We start from the raw sequence: 20,518 nt of genomic DNA on the forward strand, positions 1-20,518 counted from the left end.
ACTAGAGAAGCCCAGAAGATTCTGAGCCTGCTGAAGTTCCTCCAGAGAGTAAGGCAATCAGCAAAAAAAGTTAGTATCAATAAAAAAACTAGACAAGTAACAGGAAAAGCCTTCAGACCTAAGATGGAATTGAAAGTGTGAAGCTGGCTTGGCTCTGCGTTTGCTATGTGCTACATCACCACATCTGATGGTGCTTGGCTACATAATTTAATCTCTGCTTAAAGACCTTTTCAGCTGCCAACCCTGTAATTGTGAAGTTCATTAATCTTATACTGTCCATGCTTTAGTGTTTGTTTACTCACTGTTGCAAACCATTTTTCTAAAGCCTTTGCTTAAAGGGAAATATTCAAAATTTAACACAAAACAGATTTTTATAATTGTAAACTTTGCTCGGGCTTTTATTTCTGGAGGTAGTGAAATGGTTGTTTTGTTGGCTCACTATACTAATATAATTCTGCTTCCTTCTGCTCTTACGTGGTAAAGCAATAACCTCTTTAAACCAGTAATGATTTATTACATGTATGGAATTACAGGCTTTCAGTTTTAGGATAGTCATCTGTTTTCTTCAGAGAGCTTCAGAGTAACTCCTATCTTCTCTGTTTTGTTGCTGCTTACTCCAAAAAATGGAAACATAAAGCATAAACCAAACTCTGCCTTTGACTGTACTTGTGTGACCTTTGTGAATTTAGTAGAGTTGTAGTTATTCAACTGAGAGAATAACATTTGAATTTAAATCTGTTTATTTACTATAATGGATTCCCCTTTATTCTGTGATCTCAGATCTCGGGTCATCAGTTTGATTCTTTTAACAATCTCATTATCTTCTAGGTTTTTAATATTCTTCTCTGTTCTTGTGGACTTAATTTCCATTTCTGAGGCACTTGAAATCTGGATTTCCATTTCTTCAGTCTCATGTATCCAGCAGTACACAATCCAGTGCCAGTTTCAGTGTGACTATCTAGTCCATCTCTAGGTGTTTCCATTCTGTTCAATCATCGCTACCTGCTAACCACAAACAAATTTCTAGTGATGTCAATGTTCCGTGGTTCCATTTTTTCCTCATACCTCAGTTTTACCTCTATATTAGAAATCAGGAAGGGAAGCCATAGTAGGGAAGGGAGGTTGTTTTGTTTTAGGGTGTTTTTGAGAACACATATTTTCAAAAGTTTCTGTTGTTAGAGTTCTTATGAATAGCTAGATGCATAAACATACCTGGGTACCTTGATGCTGGGCTAAACTTCTAGGTGAGTATTTTTCCCCAAATGAATGGAATCTGCAGCTCTAAGGCAGAAGCCTGACGTCTCCAGAAATGCCAGACTTCACTGTAAACGCATGTCAAGTAGGTCTGCAAGAGGAGTCAGTCACCTTAGATAGCCAATGAGTAACTCAGAAAGCAAGAAGCTACTGGAATAAAAAAGATGTCTCACTGGCCTTCTCCTCATTTATCCACACTTATTCTATCAACAGCTGAACAGATCAAATGGTAGCATTTTATATTTGGTATACTCAGGGAGACTTTACATTAACTAGAAATATTTTTCCTGTATGAGTAATGAAAACATTGAGAAAATTTCTATTTATGGATGTTTGCTTTAAACTCTTATTCAAAGCTTAAAAAGTGTAATCTATGATCAGAGTCCTGCACCCATCAACTTTATGAAAATTATGGTGTAAAATCCCCTATTTAAGCAGAGAAAATTATCAAAAGTAAATGTAGGATTGTTTAAGAAGAGGCGTTGTAGGAAGATAGGGTAATAAGTTAATAGTTACTATTGCAGCAATATAATGCAGTGAGATAATTGCTAGTAACAAAGTTGCTTTAAAATAGGCTGAAAATAAATTAAGATAAAGATTCAGATTTGTTTATATATGCATCTTCTTAACTTTCAGTCAAATAAGTTCACAAAGCTTACATTTGCAACTGCTCCATAATGTTAACCTGATCCCTATTATAGACAGCACGCTGGAATGAGTTCCAGTAACCATGGTATATCTTTTTCAACAATCAGATACTTGAATAAAACAGACTAATAGTATCTCAGGGCAGGCCATGATTTCGTCCTCACCAGTGCTTATTACAAATCACAAACTTAATGTAATGCAGCAATCTATTATTTCTATGTAATTCATGCTCTGCACTATTGATTATAAACTGCCCATAGTGTTTAGAAAGAACTGTGCAAACTGGGGACATCCACGTCTGGCTCTGTAAGCTGGCAGGAAAATCTAACAAGCCTGCCAATTTTTCTGAACCCGCAGAGCTCCCAGGCAACTAGGGAGGATTTTCTGAATACAGTTGTTAGGCTTTTATGTGCTGTGTGTTTTTTTATAATAGTCTGAAGACTGCAGTTCTAGCCAGTTTCTGTAAGAAAAACATCTCCCCCATCACTATAAAATGGTCATCTCTGGAAAAACATTACTGAAGTGAAACCTTGTAATAACTATATTCAGACAGTTCTGTGCAGCTCCATGTTAGCTCCTTAGACTGTCATATTATGTCTATGTGGGGCCAAAAAAATCAGGAAGATACCTGATGTTTAGGGCCCAAATCATGACCCTGCTTCTTCAGGCATAAAAGCAACCCTTTGCAAAGTGTTCTGTCCATATTGTGTAGAGGGAAGATGGATGAATTTCCTGAAAGGCATTAGAATGTCCTCTTTTTAAGATTGTGGATAAAATGGATGGAACAAAGTACAGCATAGGGGATCCAATTATATATTGCTAAGCCTAGACATTGAGCCTATGTATCTATGAAGAATTTAAATCCCTCTCCATGAATCCATTCAGCATGCTGCATGGCTGTCTGGGTTACAGGCTGGATGGAGAGACTGGCCCTAATTCCCTAGCTTGATTTCAGTACTTTTATAACTAGTAGCACCTTTCCTCTCATGTCAGAGGCCTGATCATGAACATCCAATGTACTGTTCCACACTAAAGCAAGGTCACAGAACAATATGGGAAAGAAAAAAAGCCATCTGCATCCATGAGTGGTGCTGCAGACAGGGGTACTATGAGCATAACAGCCATTAATTGATTGGAACAAAAGTTGGAAATGAGCATGCTGTAATGCTGTACTAATAATGATATTCTGGGGCTTGTTGCCTTTCATCTCTGTCTTTCACTGTAATGCAATCTCATAAAAACCAGACACTGAAAATATTACTCAGTAGCAACATGCTTTACAGTATTACAGTGATCAGCTGCATGAGACCAAGTATTCATCTTCATTATAGCTGTGCAATTCATGAAAAACTCCCACCTTTTAAGGAAAAAAAAATAATCTAGAATGCAAGAAAACTTGTGTGAATTTCAGTGACCAAGGAAAGATTAATGGAAACCTTTAGGACATATCGTGAGTCTGGAGTCAAACTGAAGTCTAAATTTTTGTCTAGTAGTTGACCCAGTAAAAATAAAGAAGCTACTTCCTGGTATTTCCATCTCTGATTTGTTCCACAACGTACTTTTTCATTTCAAGTGTATTGAAAGAAGTACAATAACAAGGACAAAACAGATAAACACTGTTGTCCTCTGATTATTATGACTTTTCAAAATGGTGTATGTGAAAAACCCCAAATGATTTGTAACATAGCAAAAATAACAGCATCTGGTTTTGTTAAAACTTCCAGGCTTTTTTGTTATTTGCTTGTTTGTTTGGTTTTTTCCTAGGTAAGAAAATTAGCTTGTTAGCAATAATGGTTCTGGTGGGTGACAGTCTTCACAATTTTGCTGATGGCTTGGTAATAGGAGCAGCATTCTCATCCTCAACAGAAACAGGTGTGACAACGACTATTGCTATTTTATGCCATGAAATTCCTCATGAAATGGGTAAGAAATATATATGTGTGTATTTTTCCTGATTGGCTTTGTAGTTCCAGGTTTCCCAAAGAATTCTTTCCTGTATGACATTAGTGGAAATCCTTCTTGCTTATAGCATCATGAACTATAACATTAATGTGTGAGATGGATATATAAAGAGGCTGTTTTCTTTTTTTTCCCCCTTCACAAAAGGGAGAGAGGGCTTCTGCCCTCATTATTGGATGCCAACCCATCTCACTTTCTCCAAATGTAAATACTGTCAGGTCAAGAGTTATTCTCATGTGTACAGACACAAAAAAATAGTAAGCTGTGAGCAGGAGCCACGTGTGCACAATGGGCATGCCTGACACCACGGGCTATCCAAGAGTTGTAATATGCAGCAGAGCCATTTAACAACGTATTCCTCATGCCACCCTCATTCCTGCTGCTGATCAAGAGTAACAAGATAATAAAAGAAGATACATGGCCCATTTTACTAGCGGACAGGACAGGAATATCATTCTATTGAACACTGCCTTCAATTATCTCCTTGTGGTAAATCTTTCAGTGTGGTCTAAGTTGTTCCTGACATTGTGCTGATGAACACATATAAGTTGGCAAGTTTGAGATGAGAACTGCAGATTCTCGTTTCTGTTCTTAAATGACTGAAGATTTCATGTGCTGTCTATGTAGAAAACTTCCCTAAACAAAAAGGTGGGATGGGGAATTGCTGTGAAACTGGTAACTCTTGTTTGTATAGCAAAGAAATTACAAAAATAATGAACCGTTAACTCCAAAGACAGACCTTGTTAATTCTAGGGAAGTAGTGCCCCAGTGTCAAAGTGGCATTCCTATGCTTACAGAGAAGAATTTTTAAAATCTTTTACTTTGGACCTGTTGTGAAAGTGTTTATTTTAGAAGAAAAATCTGTGGTGGGATTCTGATGTACAATTTACCAAAGTTAATTAGGTCTGAAATCCGTGGAATTAAACTCAAACTAGAATCAGACTGGCATAGGTTTTTCTGACTTGCAGCACCTGTAAAACACTCAAAGACCATGCTGTAAATATACTCACATGGTTTGAACTGGCAAGTTCCCAGTCGAGAAAGATTTAGAAACTGTGGGAAAGCATGTGACTTCACTTTTGTGTGTATCCAAGTTGGAAATGTCACAGAACATCGAGAACTAACAGAAGGCCACTCCTGTATACTGTATGCTATCTTTAGGAACAGCTAAACAAATACAAGTCAATATGGGCTTTTTGTTTTTGTTTTTTTCACAGACGATGGTTTTATAACTAATTCTACAGAAATCTAAGGACAGTCCTCCATCATTCACTATCTTTGTGCATATCTTAATTATTTTCCTTCATGTGTTATTGCCGAGAGTCTTAAAAATATATTTATCAGCTAAGTAATAAGTTTTCTGTCTTTTTCTCTATGCAGGAGATTTTGCTGTGCTGCTAAGTACAGGACTCCCCACGAAGATTGCAATTTTGATGAATTTTATAAGTGCACTAACAGCATTCTTAGGACTTTATATTGGCCTTTCTGTATCAACTGACGCATGCATTCAAAACTGGATATTTACTGTTACAGCTGGAATGTTCTTGTATTTATCTTTAGCAGAAATGGTGAGAACTTCAGTCTATTGTTATATTTTCCTTTTAACACAGCCACATCACAGATGAATGTCAAACAAATGCAGGTGAATGAACTTGGAAGGAAAAACAGTTCATAGGCTCCTTGGGAAGAGCATGTTGTCTTCCCTGTGTGTGCACAGTGCTTAGAACTATAGTCTGTTTTTGTTTCATGTCACCCTCATGCCAGGTGTAATTAGCAATACAAAGGTGAAATAAAGGCCATTAAGAGGGTAATATATGAGAAAGGCATAAAGGACTTTTAAAGGGGGAGAGGTAAACAATATCTTTTTTAGGCCTGATAGAGTTACTTAGTACAACGTAAAGAAACATTTGAACCTGCAGGGGTTTTTAAAATCTTGAAGAAGTTGGTTACTTTTTAATTTTTCCTGCCCTTTTCTTTGTATTTTTTTCATCCATTGTTTCAGCATGAATTTGCTGTTTCTGAACTAAAATGCAAGATGCTTATCCTGTGCTCTTTCTGGCCAGCCTTTCTATCTCAGAGAGGTTTGGATGAGCTCCTAAGCAATTAAAAACCCATCAGATTGCCTCAACGTTTTTTGTATTTGCCCGACATTTTTCACACTCCCAGTTCCATAGCAATGATCTGACTACAGAAAAATAAAGTGTGAAGATATACGGTAGGAGGAAAGTCTAAGGACTGTGGAAGAATGTGGTGGAATCATAACTCATGCAAGATGCCTCAGGCCACATAATTTATTGAAGAGATGGCTAACTGTTACACTTGTAACAATGCAGAACTTAATTACCTTGCTAGCTTTGTCACATGGCTCTTCAACCAAGGTGTGTTACTGTAAAGTTGCTTGCAAGCTTCTGAACAAAGATGGAATATTTTGAGTGGTTAGATCAAGAAGGGGAAAAAAAGAGGTCTGTCTCTTCACAATTACTGTGTGTTTTCCCAAGCCTGTCTGTCTCGCTGTTGCGTTCAGTACCACCCCCTACCTCATGCCTGAGATATCATTTACCAGGTTCAAGCATAATACCTTAAATCTGACATGCCATGCCACTATTATAAACTATATAAAAATCTACTTGTAATAATTGACCTTAGAACTTGGGTGTATTTTAGTCTATTTTTGCTACTGTAACAAAAGTAGAGTGAATATAAAGTGCTTCTAAGAGCTTATGAGGGAACTGCCTAAGGATTGTGGGTGTGTCAACAGTCCTGGCTGAGGTGGTAAATAACAGACAAGAACACTGTGTACCAAGTTGCATCTTGTTCTGACACAGAGAAATTTGGAAGTGAGGCTGCCTACCTACTCAATAGGCATGGTTTTACTAATGTGGCTAGGAATGATTTAGGCATATTTTTCCTTCAGTGTAGGATTGGCATCCATCAGGGATCCACAAGCTCCTAGAACAACACCATGTTTTCCCCCGAGTCTTCAAAGCAATGTGCCAGCTGTAAATCCCAAGAGATGACATAGTTCCAGGCAGAGACAGGGACATGTTTTCCCTTGTCCTCAGCTTGTCACCATAATCTTGTTCTTGATGTGAAGAGGAGAAAGAAGGGAGAGAGAGGGAAGGATCTTATTTCTCTCACCTCCCTTTTATTAATAAGATTCCAATCCTATTGCCTTTCTCTGTGTTTTGTCAAAAGAACTTTCATTGGGTTGCTCACCTATGTTCATCTGAAGTGCAAGTGTTGACTATCACGGGGATTTATTTTATTTAAAAATATATTCCTGTAGCACTGCAGGAATCTATAGATCTGAAGAGTTTTGTATGTTTGTATAGTACCTCTCAAAAGAAAATCAGCCATGCTTTATGTATTTTTCAACTTTCTGCACAGAAATAACATCTATTCTCTGCTGTTTTCTCATCTACAAACAGCAGTCATCAGTGTTCCTGCCAATGGTGTACAAATACTTAATGATGTACAAAGCTTAACTAGAATTTTCAGTATTTGTTTTAATGGGCTTTCACATATTCATGTGCTTGTCAGAGCAGCTGTTAAATAAGAGAGCAGCAGGTAAAAAAAACTGAACAGCCTCACTGGTTTCTCCACTGAGGAACGCTGAGAGGTGTGAGGTGGAGGTTCATTGACAGGACAGCACTGTGAGACTGCCGCCGCAGTCAAGGTTACACAGAGCTACTTCTGTGGCTAATTAAAGATTATTCATTTCTACAAATGGCATTCTAGCTCCACTAACAAGCAGGGTAGACTAATCATTTTAGACATTTGAGGGAAAGGACAAAAGATAAACTTACTTATATCTTTCATCATTTTTCACCAAGGAATTCTGCAAAACTTCACCTTCCCAGTAATTGAGGAAGGTGGAAGGGAGAAGTATTTTGTCTTGCAAATGTGTATGCAGAGGTGTAATATTGCAACGTAAATTGTTTGTTGCTTCAAGATATGCATGTGAATAAACACCTGTAATATTGTGGGTTTAGTTGTTGTTTAACCAAAATTAAATCCCCTGAAAAACAGCTTCATATGAGTAGTATAGTGAGATTTTTTGTCCTTGATATCTGTTTAGACGTCATAAGTATAATCATAACTTTGCACTATTTCCAAAGATCTTTTAATTAATAACACACCTTTTCTTTAACATACCTTTAACCTGAATTGAAACTTGAGACACCAATATATGGAATGGAACAGACTAACTAACTCCTAATGAATTGTTTCTTTGACAAAGTAGGTCCCCTTTTCCTCTTGGGAAACAAACCTGAAAATCTTGTATCAACCTCTTAAATGAGTATCTATGAAGTAATCATTATGGATAAATATTTATGAAATCACTTGCATTGTATTAAACCCCAAGCACTGGGACGTAATTTCTGAGTGATTGTACAGATCATATTGGTTTATATGGTTCCTGACCAGAAAGACTTACTGTCTCATTTGAAAGGACGGAGACAGAAGGAAGAAAGACAATAAAGATGTCAAGAAGTAGGCGCTAACCAACCACTCCCTAAGGCAACTAACTGACATTTTCCCTGACTAACCTTAAAAATCTTTTTGATTTTGGAGTTAAATGAGTATTTTTAAAGTGACTTATTGGGCCGTTACAGCACAGCAGTGATGCCATATATGCCCCAGCTTGGTAGAACTCTTGTTTAGCCAGCACATGGTTGAGAGGCCCTCATGCCTTCTTTCAGCATGCTGCTTCCTAATTCTTCATATCTTCTGTATGCTGATGATAACATGAGCTGGACTGGGAATAGAGTAGTCCCTTGATAAACAGTAACTCTTTTGCCTCCAACAGACTTCAAGAATTAGTAAGTGTGATGGCATCCAACAGCTTGGATACGGTCCTATCTTCCCTTAATTTGTGAAGTGGTTTGCACCTGCCAGTTGAATAGGCTTATGCTTCCTAAACAATAAGCTTTTCTCTGCTGTACCGCACACATTTGTGTTCAGAGAGAGTCGGGGAACCATAGCTGATACTGTGTCAGCAATCAGCTTTTATTTTCAGAGATAAGCAGGGATGTCACATTAGGTAAGGCTATAGAAATGGTCTGTGCGCTTGGTAACATTCACATAGGTTAGGTGGAGGGAGCAGACATCTGCATTGGACATAGGAAGGATACTACCTGCTCAGAATTCCTTTTTTAAAACTTTCTTAGGAACCTACTGTGGATGTGTGTAACTCATAAATTGGCACTGACAGCAATAAGAGGAAAAACTAGCTTTTGCAGTGGGAAGGGAAAAAGGTTCCTATTTAGAGAACTTGTTCACCCAGGCATTGGTGAAGAGGACAAAATAGACTGATTATAAGGATAGATAAGAAAGGCCAAAGGTCTAGGCTGAAACCCTGAATTCAAGCCTAGGTCTTAATTAAGAGGTTTTACTTAGATACACAGCAAAAACCCACATGCTCCAAACACATACAAGCTGTCAGTTCAGATTTTGATTTATGTCAGAACTTTGAGGTGTTTACATTTGCTTTAGATTAAAAGTTGCTGATGATCCTTAAATACAAATTAAATATAACTACGTGAGTTTCTAAGATGCAGATTTGTACGTAATTGAAACCACTGACTAGTTGTTACAGAGACCCAGGACGTTTGGGTTTACCTGATATTTTTATGCAAATCTTTAAAGTGGAGGAAGATTTTTCACTATCGTTTTGTTTTGGGCCCATGCCAACTTCCAGAGAAAGAAGAGTGCAGGAGAAGCAGACCCAGAGACCCCCCCCCCCCCCCCGCCCCCCCTCTGACAGAGGGAAGGACAAGCATAGCAAATAGGTGTAAACATACCCTGTTAGCCTCCTTGGTCAGCACCACTCCACTGTCTCCCAGTGGCTGATGCTGTTACAGCTCCTGTGAAGAGGCTATAAAGAGCAGAGGAATTAAGCAGCTTCATTCAAGCACAGGCTGTGAATGGAGCAGGAAGGGATGATGGGAGACTGCCAGGTCCACTTGCTCTTGTTTTGAAGTTCACAACAAATAGACAAAAAAACCCCAACCAAAACCAAAGGTCAATACAAGGCCATTGCTCTATATTTATTTCCAAAGTTGATGTGAAAGTATCAGCAGTCATTAGTGTCTCCCCTGGTGTCTATGATACGTAAAGCATAAATACCAAGAGAGTCGGAGCCTGAGGCCTCATTTCCACAGGCTCTGTTGAGGCATACCTTTTGTTTAAAACTTTGATAAAAGAGACCATGTAGGGTGGAAGGTCAACATTAAGGAGCTTTTAATATGATCATAAACAGCTGCTGCTCCTTTACTTGATTGAAAACTCACAGAGAAAAAATATTAGATGAAATTTTTTCAAGCATATTCAAAAAATCCTGTTTTCTACTTGTATGTTTACTAAAGCCCAAGTAAATAGGAGTGTTGCCAGTGATTTCAGCAAGAGCAGGATTGACCCTATATATAGTACTGAAACAAAACCAACTCAAACTAGTTTATTCCCACAAAAGGGAATCACTAATTTTACTAAACAAGCATTTCCTTACAGACAGCTGCATAAAATTACTAAAAACTATTGAGAAGTTAACAAATTTTGGAATCTCATTTATAATTCTTGTTGGTACTAGTAAAAGAACCAAAATGGGTAGATTTTGATTAATTTAAATATTTCACTGCCAAGATCAGTGTTGTTACAATGTACAGAACATGCTACAGATTAATAGCTATATTCAGAAACTCACTATTTTGAAAGTTTTTTTTTAATGAAGTTTGCCTTGTTTTCCCAGAAGACTTTTTTTCCCAGAGATGAATATATCTGGCTCTCATTCTGGTGTCTTATTCTTTTTTTAGCTTCCTGAAATGACTCATATTCAGACACGGCGACCCTGGTTGATGTTTCTCCTACAGAACCTTGGATTACTATTAGGCTGGCTTTGCCTCTTACTTTTGGCTATATATGAACAGAAAATTAAAATTTAAGTTTTCTGTTGGAAATCTTGAAGTACCACTTATGACAGTGGATAGCATTATTCACAATTTTGTCATGTCTGATATAGTGATATATAAATTAAGTTGCTGGGATTTTTATATCTGAACAGTAGATAACTATTTCACTTTATTAACTTATTGTTCAGATTTTGTAATTTTTTTTGTAAACATGAATGTTTAGAATTATGTTTTATTTGTTACTGAGTTTACCAGATCCCATGCTCAAACTCACAGGAGCTTTTGATTAGTTTTTACTGAGACTGTTCTAGCTGAATGCTCTAAGTGATCTCTGCCAGTCTGATTGAAGAAAAGAATAAAACACTTTTATATGCAATAATTAAAGTGGACTAACCGTAGCTGAATAATTGGAAGCAGAAATGTTTTTTGCCTCTTAGTACAAAGAATAAATGTATTTCTATAAAACTCAAAAATATAGCAAAACTAAACTGTTAAATGGCATACAGCAATCTCATAATATCTGCACTATCTATCTACTTTGTCAACATAAAGATCCTCAGTAGTCGTATCTTACTGGTCCACTGTGGCAGGTAAAAAATGACAAGTGTAAATGTTGAAGCTTATGACCTAGAAGTCTGAGAATGCCCTTTTCCGACCGTAATGTAGTTTGTCATACGTGTGATGGACTCTGACAGTTAAGCATTGGACTATATTAACTGCCAGAGTTACTGCCTTCTGCATTATCCCACCTCTGATGGTTGCTCATAGCAAATGCTTATGAAGGATTATAAGAAATATTTTCAAAGTGGTTTCCCTGATATCCCTTCCAGGCTCCTCAAATCAAGGGATTCCTTGAGCCAGATGTTGCTTCTGAGCCATCATGTTTAATAAACACCAATAGCGCCTTCCCATCAGCAATCAGCTTATTCATACATATGGGATGTCCACAGTGGAAAGAGCTTTTTTCAGTTGTCTAAAGCGCATGTAGCACGTAGAGCCTCACGGCAACTCCTTCTATCCTGAGTGATTTTTGTGTAATTAGTCCTCTTGATTTCAAGGAAATTCTGCATAAGCTGAGATGCCTCATTTAATTTAGTATTGCAGGATCAAACCTGACACAAATGTACAAATTCTGCCCTGATTCTGAGGTGCTGAGCAACTTCCAGGAGGTACTGAGCAACACTCAGCTTTGCGATTTCTGCTTCTCATGCTATCAATTTTTGGTGTAAGGACTCCCCCCCTACCTAATTTATACTTTTTAAGAGAATTGAGATGCATTCTTTCTCCCTCCTCTGATAAACTGTGGAAATAGGGAGACCAAGTTACCGAACAAACATACATTCTTTATGCAGAAAGTGAATGTTTTCTTTTCCTTGTCTTAACTCAAGCTTGAAATATGGCTACATTATGACATGATATGACTGTCTCACAATGTGTCCTGTGTTTATTTGACAGCTCCCGGTGAAGGTACAATTATTCTCATATTACAAAGGGGAACAGCATCTACTGTCCTGGAGTAGACTGTCAGAACTCTCAGTTTTCTAAGCCTTCACGGGCACCATACTACCTTATCAACAAAATGTAAAGTGAAAATAATTCTGAATTTCATTGTTTATAACAGCACAGATTCATGGGCTTGTGAAGCCCTAGACATCCACAGACTTACCCTTGGGAAAAACACTTAAAGATCATTTTAAAGGTAGATATGTGCTCATTTTCAGTGCCTGTTAGTTATGAGAATCTGTAGCAAATAGCCCAGTGCACATCTAAATGTACCTTCAGCCATTTACATACCTTCAAAAACCTTGTCCCAAACAATTTATCAAAGGTCACATAGGAAGTCTCTATCTGACTAGGGAAATGAACTGAGCTGTTTTAAGCCCCAAAGTAAAATCCTCGATTGTTTTATTTAGGTGTGCAAATATTATGACTGCTTTTTCTGTTGATTTAACTTTGACGGATGAGCTAAGAAGCCATGACTGATGCTTCTCTTTTCAAAGTTTACATTTTTCAGGAGTTTGTACTTGCTTTTAGTAAGGTAAGATTTTTTAAAAGTGGTTTCCCAGTATTTCATCTGTTTGTATTGGCACAGAGTCACTCCATGACCTTCAGCTGTGACAGTCAATTCAAGCAATAGCAGGACACCACTGGACGTAAGCAAAATCTATTCTTGTATCAGATGGTACAAATGAATATTGGAAACGTTTGTTATTTCAAAGAGAAGAGCTAACATAGTTTGAATGTTTATGTATGCATAATGTTCACTACCACAGAAAACAAGATTACCAATATGATCATGTTTTGGCAATGTTATTGTATGCTGAAGTATTTTGCTACTATTTATTAACATGTCTGAAAGAGGGCAAGTAATTTCTGGCAGCGTGTTACATTAAAGTTGCATATGAGCATAGGTTCACATCCTGACATGATCTGTGAACATATTGTATCTGCATCTGTTCAGAAAATGCCATCTTTTGGTTATATATATTTATCAGGTTTCTTCATCACGTTTAACAGCCAATTATATTTATACGGCTTCCACCGCAGGCACAAATGCGTTGATCAGAATGCCAGTTAGTCCTTATTTCTGCCACAGAGCTCTTGTGCTTTTGTGGTATTTGTCAGCAAGTGAGCAGTTCATTCACCATTTTGCCTTGGTGTCAAGTCTGAACACCTGAAGTCTCGTTACCGTACGGAAGTTTGAATTCCTATGGCACTTGTGAGTACCTCTGCTGTAATTCTCTTGATATTAGTGTCTTTAAAAAGATACTGAAGGTGGAGTATTGTTGCGGAGGATCCACCGGGGAAATCACGCACAGACCAATGTGATCAAGTGCAGTCCATTTACTACAACTTTTAGCACAGTTATACACCTTATACGCTTGCGCACGCGCCTTATACAATACTCTAACTGGTACAATACCCCGGTTCACGCGAGACTATCTTATCCTCTATTGGCTGTGCGGGCTTCTTCACGAGGTGTCCAGCAGTTACTTATCTCATTCTTCGGCATCCAGGAGTTGCTTGTCAGGCTCTTCTTATCTTCCTTTTTCCCAGCGTACAAGGGCACAGCGTCCTTGTCTGCTCCAGCACTTTGTAAACTTATGCTTCGTTCCCACCTAACGGCTGGATTGCTCACATGCCCTCGCCCAGCCAAGAAATCCTCAACAGAGTATTACCACGCATAAAACAAGACTAGACTGTGTATTAGGAACAATGCATCATACAGAGGGCTGGAAACTGTTCCTATAAGTCCAGGAATTAGAAAAGTACATCAGTTTAAACCCAGAGAGATCAACCTACAAGATTCATCTATTTTGTCAATGTTCTCTGAGAATCCCAAGAAAAAGGGTAGAAGAATATGGTATTGTGTCCTTACAAAGGAGAAGGTGGTGCACAGCGCATTCTTATGGTGCATTCTCTTTTGTTTGTTTTAAATTCTGTAGAGCTTACTCATACAGGTTCAAACAAGACTCTATTTAAAGCCACATATTTCTTTGTGTTCCTCTAAACCTAACAGTCAGAGAGCATAATATGCCAATATTTTCATTGAGTCAAATCCTGAGTGAGGACTGCAGAACTTCATCACTTGCAGCCCTTAAATCATGACTAGGTATCTCTCTAAGAGGTATGCAATTACTCAAACAGATGTTATGTGCTTGATGGAGAGATTACTTGGTGAGGTTTTACAGCCTGTCAGGCAGTTCTGACTAGATAATCATAATGTTCCTTTGAAACCCTTAAATATATGAATCTATAGATACAGGAATTTTTCTGGAAGAAGCTGGTTAGTATTTCTCTCTTTCATCTATTCTTAGTTTTCAGGCACTCTCAAGATAAAAAAAATAGAAAAGATCTTGCTTTTCAACACAGAAAATGAGAGAGAAAAGGAAAGTTTGAAAGAATTTGTTTGCTACAGTATTTTTTCCTAGAAGTTAAATGGCAGAGGGCCTCATAAAAAATACTTCCAATTCCAAACTACCAGGGCTCCTAAGCATAAGAGAGCTGACCTCTCTTTTCTGTATATGTTACACGTTACCCAGTGACTCCTAAGATAAATAGTACCTTCTTTGCAGCCAGCTATGCTAATGCCCTTAGAAGTTTCTGGAGCTCATCTGCATGTTTTAAATACTGCCATCTATTCCTTCACTGTATTTCATGCTTTAGGCATGAATTTAGGCATTTCTCCAGAAACAAAAAAATTACCCTTTTCATATAAGAAAACATGGTTACTTTTGATATGTGTATTTGGATTGTTTTTCTTTCACTTTGCCCTGGCCTTTGAGAAAGCATATTATCATTGTAACAGTTTTTAGCCTGCAGCTAGAAACCAAAACCAGGTTTATATCAAAGTAAGGATTCAGGCTGATAATTTTATAAGGGCATACTGTATCAATGTTGTTAGGTTTTCTTGCTTTACTGTGAACCTTTTGTCAAGTCTTCCTCTCATCTTAAAAATAAGCTGCCTTCTGTTTTGAGTGTAGCTGTTAGGAATGGGACTACAGAAAATACAAGCAGTAGTTACACAATGGCTTCAATCAAAACAAAAAGTCCTGCGATTTATTTTACTAGACCCGCCTTCGTTCCCTTCTCCCCAAAAGAACAAAAAATCCACATGTGGAGCTGTTGCTCTCGGTCACGTAGGGGAACGTAAGCAGTGCCTTCTTCCTTTTATGTCTCCGATAACAGGACCAAGCACAATGGGAGACCCTGCGTAGACGTCTGGTTGCATTGAAGTCCCTGCCAAGCTCCCATGGCGGCAGCACAGAACAGCGTCGTGGTGCAGGGGGTGCAGGCATCGCAGAGGGCTGGTGCTGCTTCCTTTCACAGAGATGAGAGGAGGCAGAGCAGGCAGGGCGACTCCAGAAGGGCGTCCCTCAGTGCAGCGCTTCAGCAGTTGTAGCAGAAGGATCAAAGGTTTTATAGTTGTCTCTGTATCGTCCTGCAGGAGCTCACTTCAGGGCGAATTTTCAGACGGTTCACGTTGTCTTGGCTTTGGATGCGAAGGATATCACGAAAACAACCTGGCTGATAACCCTGTGAGCGGGGGCTCCTGCAGGGCAACAATCCACAGGACCCCAGCAGTCAGGGTGACCCAAGGGAATGCCACTTCTCGCAGAGGAACCTCCCACGATGCTCTCAAAAATAAAGGTCAAGGCCCGTAGTCGTGACCAGGGTGGTCCACCTCCACATTACAGCCACAGGACACCTAAACTGAGCATGATGTGGCAGTCCCTCCTCCCCAGGGTCTCGGCTCTGACATTGCCAGAGAGCATTAAACACAGGATTGCTTACCTGGCGACCTAAATCTGCCTAGCAACCATTTACATATTGGCCCAAGATAATGCTGACCAACCACTAATCCAGTGCTATAGATGTGTCTATATGTGACGTCGTTTTGTCCGACTGCAGCTGGCTGGGGAACCCTCCCTCATCCTTTTCCCAGGGGCCAGCAGAAACTAACTTGACCTATCCCAGAGAGAAGACAAGAGATATGCATAGGGGGAATAGACTAGTCAATTATTACGACACATTCCAGTCCTGATTTAAGACCACGCCAAATTCTGCTGTCTCTCCGTCGACTCTTGTACTGCAGGGAAAGCACCAGGACAACATCTGCACAGGCCTGTTGGGTAGCTGCCCAGGCTGTCCTCGCCAGGGTACATAGTGGGCGAGCAGCAGCCATATCTCAGGTCTGACAATTGTTTCAGAGTATTCCAGGTGTCCCTGTCATTTCGTACCAGGTACGGCATCCACCAGCACATGACCTCACATGAAAACTTTTTGGCTTTTCTCACAAGGATTTTTAGCGTTTGTCCTGCCACCTGCTTGTCTGTGCTATGCAAATATCATAACCCATATGGTATGGGCTCTTACCTGTTCTCCTCCACCATCCATACTGACGGTTTTGGAGCAATGTGTTGCAACTTTTTGTGACTTCTGATGTTCAGAAAGGGCAACAGAGCGTTGGAAATTTCACTGAGAACCACACAGAAGGAGATACTATTACCTACACTGTGGTACCAGCAATTTGACTCTTCTTATTTAAGAGACAATGCTATGAGTACTGAACACAAACACAAGTAAGTAATTCATTCTTTCACATTTCATGCTGAAATGTGTTGGTGTTGTCTTGCTGGTCTTGGGTGGTTTTACCACTAGCAACTGGTAGCATGTCCTATTTCAGGACTTCAAAACCATCTTCATATTCCTGTGCAAAGGTTTAGTATGAGCTCCGGAGAAAGAGAACATCTACTTTATGGCTGCCATCTCAATCCAGAAGTGGGTGGGTATTGCACATCTAAGTATATAAGCAGAAGTCATGTATGTACATGGTACAGCAGCTCAGTAGCAAGTAGCTGTAATTATCAGCAAGTTTAGAAAGGTGTAAGTGGACAATATACATCTGGTGGTTTAGTGTGCCCAGGAGAGCATAGCAGCATTCAGAAGATGTGACATCCACAACTGAGCTATAGCCATGAATGCAATTCTTTTCACAGGTACCATCCGCGTGAGGAGTCCCATGAGTATTAGAATCATTCTGTCCTACTCCAGGACTTCACCGATGATAATTTGTTTGTGCACTTTGCACAAGGTTTCAGAGGAAAAGATGCAATGGAGAATAAGGCCTCTTCTGTAATTTGGTGAAGAAATGAATACAAGTGGCAGTGCACTAAGTTGCATAGTGATTCATCATCCTGCACAAATGCAAAGCATCTCCCTTTTCACTTTGAGACAAACAGGACAAAACAGGTACATAACAGAAAAGCGAGAACAAGGAAGTAAGTGTCCAGGAGAAAGTTCTTGTAGAAGACTGTGTAAATGCCAAAACAAACAACAAATGTGTAAAGAATATTACCCCCTCCTCATTGTAGTTCATTCTCATTGGTAAACACAAAACCCACACAATTCTCTGCAAATGTTGCTGGAAAATACCGTGTCTAAGAAGTTGAGCTTTAACACTGGAAATAGTTTAAATATTACAAAACAGATAACTTTTAATAACTCTTAAACTTGAGACATGCATTGAAAATATGATCCATATGTTCATAGCCATATATTTTGGAAAATACATATTCATAGTTGATGAAATCAGTATAATTTTGTGTGCATGATTTCAATTCCATCTCAAGTAATGAGAAGGAAAAAAGCTTATGAGAGCCTAGTCCATTTTCTATCATTTCCTACTACCATAAAACCTACTTTTTAATTTGGCTTTTTGTACTTGCAATTAGCAAGAATATGCCATTTGTCTAGACAACAGAGTAGCTGACTGTCTGGCATAGCGTTTCTGGCATTATTAGGGTGGACTAAGAAAGCACATGACTATTTGTTGTAAATTCTTTTCTAGCACGTAATATTTTAATACACCATCAGAATTCTTAGGCTGGATTGCACTTAATTAACCCTCCTTTCCCGACCTTGATTCTCCTTCATGGAGCTGTGTTTTTTAGAAGTAATTATAATGTACTTCACTTGAGTGAAGTGGGGTTTTTTGTTTCCTTCCCTTGCTCTTATTTAATTTCTCCCCCCAAATAATTTATCCTATGTGTTAAGTTTCCGTATTGGTGGGGAAAAACTAATTTGTCAGAAGATCTTTTTCCAGACTTTTCATAATTATAGTGTGTGTTGGATCACGGGTAGGAAGGACCTCAGAAAGGATGGTCTGAATTCTAAGGAAGCATATGTAGAGCAAGAGCAGTTCCTACCCACTTCTTGTTGGTATGAGAGAGCACACTCCCCCTTTAAAGGAAAAACAAACAAACAACAAAAGATTTAAATGACATGGTGCAAATACCAGCACTGGTATTCACCAGTCAGTTTACACCAGACTGCAAGTGATCACATCTCCTGCACTTCTTCAATCACTCTTCCTTAAAGTTTTTACTTCCCAGCTGAGACGTATTAGCTGACACTGGGCATGTGCCTAATCTTTTGTAAATTCTCAGTAAAACAATTGCTAATCACTTTCACTTCTACAGTCTACTAGTATTACAGATAAAGACATAGAAAAACAGTTTCTAAGAATGGATAGTTATTTGATACAGGCAATATAAACTGAAAATTCCTGATGACTTGATGTAGATACTAATGAACTTGCAATATGCGCTTGCAGTTTACAACTCTGGTATGAATGTAAACCATAGCATTAACAAGAATTGCTTTTGAGTCTCTCATATCTAAGTGATATAAGAGATAGTTCATACCTTTCCCTCTTCCTGCAGAATTCACAACACAAAAGTTATCTGAAATTCAAGACAGTAGGAACAAACCTTCAGGTCCCTAGCTTTCTCAAGAGTTACATTATTGTATGTTTAAAATGGTTATGTGAATAGTAAAAAGGCCCTTTCCTCTCTTCCGCACTTTCATCCTACTTATTTCAGGAATGGCCACCTTTGACAAAGAGTTGTCAAGTTTGTTCCTCAGTGAAGTTGATGGTTCACGTGGTAAGAAACAGTCAGTCTTGGCAGAAGAGACATTCGTGTTCACTATATTCATGGTTACAAAATCTTGTCAGATGTCAGATTCAGACGTTGCTCTCTAATGCTTTTATAATCAGCAGGACTTACTTTTTAGCATGTAAATGCATAAACCATTTCTGAACTCTCGGTTTTATACTGGTGAAACTTTACTAAAGGCAATAATTTCTGCTTTATACTATTTTAAACAAAAGAAAACACGGGCTTTTGCATTCTTTGTAACAAAACCCCCAAGGCTGCACAGTGCCTCTGTGGCTGAGATCTACATGATAAGGAGATCATCTGAAACACAGCCAGCAACCAGCACTGTTTCTCAAGTACTGAAAGTTCCTAGGCAGTATGTTTGATGAAAACCACATTGCATGTTCATTTATCCCCTATGTCTATTTAAAATGTGAGATATAAACATCTCTTCTACAAACACACTCAACAAACCTATATCTGGTTTACATCCTTCAGTCACTGCAGTGACATTTTGTTAGCTAATCCATTGTGGAACTGATTTTTAACAAAATAGAAGCAAATTCAATTTGTTAAGTTTAACCTGATCATGTAATACCCTTCCAGTAAGTCTACCACTACAGTTCTGTCTGCCTTATACTATTGTTTCCTGGTGACAGATAGGCTGCTGCAAATATTTCCACCATAATTAATCTGCTCCAAGGGGGGGGGAGGGGAGAAAAAAAAAAGAGTTGAAAGTAAACTTCTAAATGATATGGTACTGCACCTTACAGTGTGAATTGTGAATGGGTCATTGCAATTTTTAGCTCTATGAAGATAAGATAAACAGGACAGAACAAAACCCCATGCAGTGAGAGGGAAGAAGCAGTGTTTGATATCTCTGTGATTCATAGATAGTAATCATCAATGACAATGTAACAGTTTGGGCACCAGGTTGCTACACAGTGTTTCATATTACCTACTTAAATGAGAAAATAATTGATCAAGCTGTGTCAGGGAAAATCTAGTGAAGAAGAGAATTCTTTCCCAAATGAGATTTTTTCCATGCCTTGTCTATCACATTATCCCATCAGTTGAGCTCTGCAGAGAGCTAAGAAAATGGAAAGACTTCTAAAAGAGTTCAGTGGAAAATTCAAAACCCAGGGATAGCCTAACAGTCTCAAGCAGCATCTGCGGGTGCTGCAGGTAACCCCTAGGGCTTGTTAAGTTTGTCAATTTGTCTAGCAATAGTTATATACAACAAAAGACACTTCCTTAGGTGCATAGTCTTATCTCTGCACTGGACTTTGGACGAGAACACGAGGACAG

At 38.7% G+C, this 20,518-nt stretch overlaps 1 protein-coding gene across 2 annotated transcripts in view; it reads left to right on the forward strand.

The window, feature by feature from the left end:
• Nucleotides 1-10,859, forward strand: part of SLC39A12 (solute carrier family 39 member 12) — a 33,827-nt gene extending 22,968 nt beyond the window's left edge. Inside the window, exons 8-11 of one of the 2 annotated variants that reach the window (XM_049799166.1) lie at nucleotides 6-69; nucleotides 3,667-3,825; nucleotides 5,242-5,429; nucleotides 10,674-10,859. In XM_049799166.1, coding sequence (XP_049655123.1) covers nucleotides 6-69; nucleotides 3,667-3,825; nucleotides 5,242-5,429; nucleotides 10,674-10,802 — 540 coding nt within the window. In that variant the 3' untranslated portion in view covers nucleotides 10,803-10,859. The remainder of the gene's footprint in view (nucleotides 1-5; nucleotides 70-3,666; nucleotides 3,826-5,241; nucleotides 5,430-10,673) is intronic. The other variant, XM_049799167.1, reaches the window with a different exon arrangement.
• The last annotated feature ends 9,659 nt before the right edge of the window (nucleotides 10,860-20,518 follow it).

The sequence above is a fragment of the Accipiter gentilis genome, chromosome 4 (assembly GCF_929443795.1).
Source record: "Accipiter gentilis chromosome 4, bAccGen1.1, whole genome shotgun sequence".
NCBI classification, from domain to species: domain Eukaryota; kingdom Metazoa; phylum Chordata; class Aves; order Accipitriformes; family Accipitridae; genus Astur; species Astur gentilis.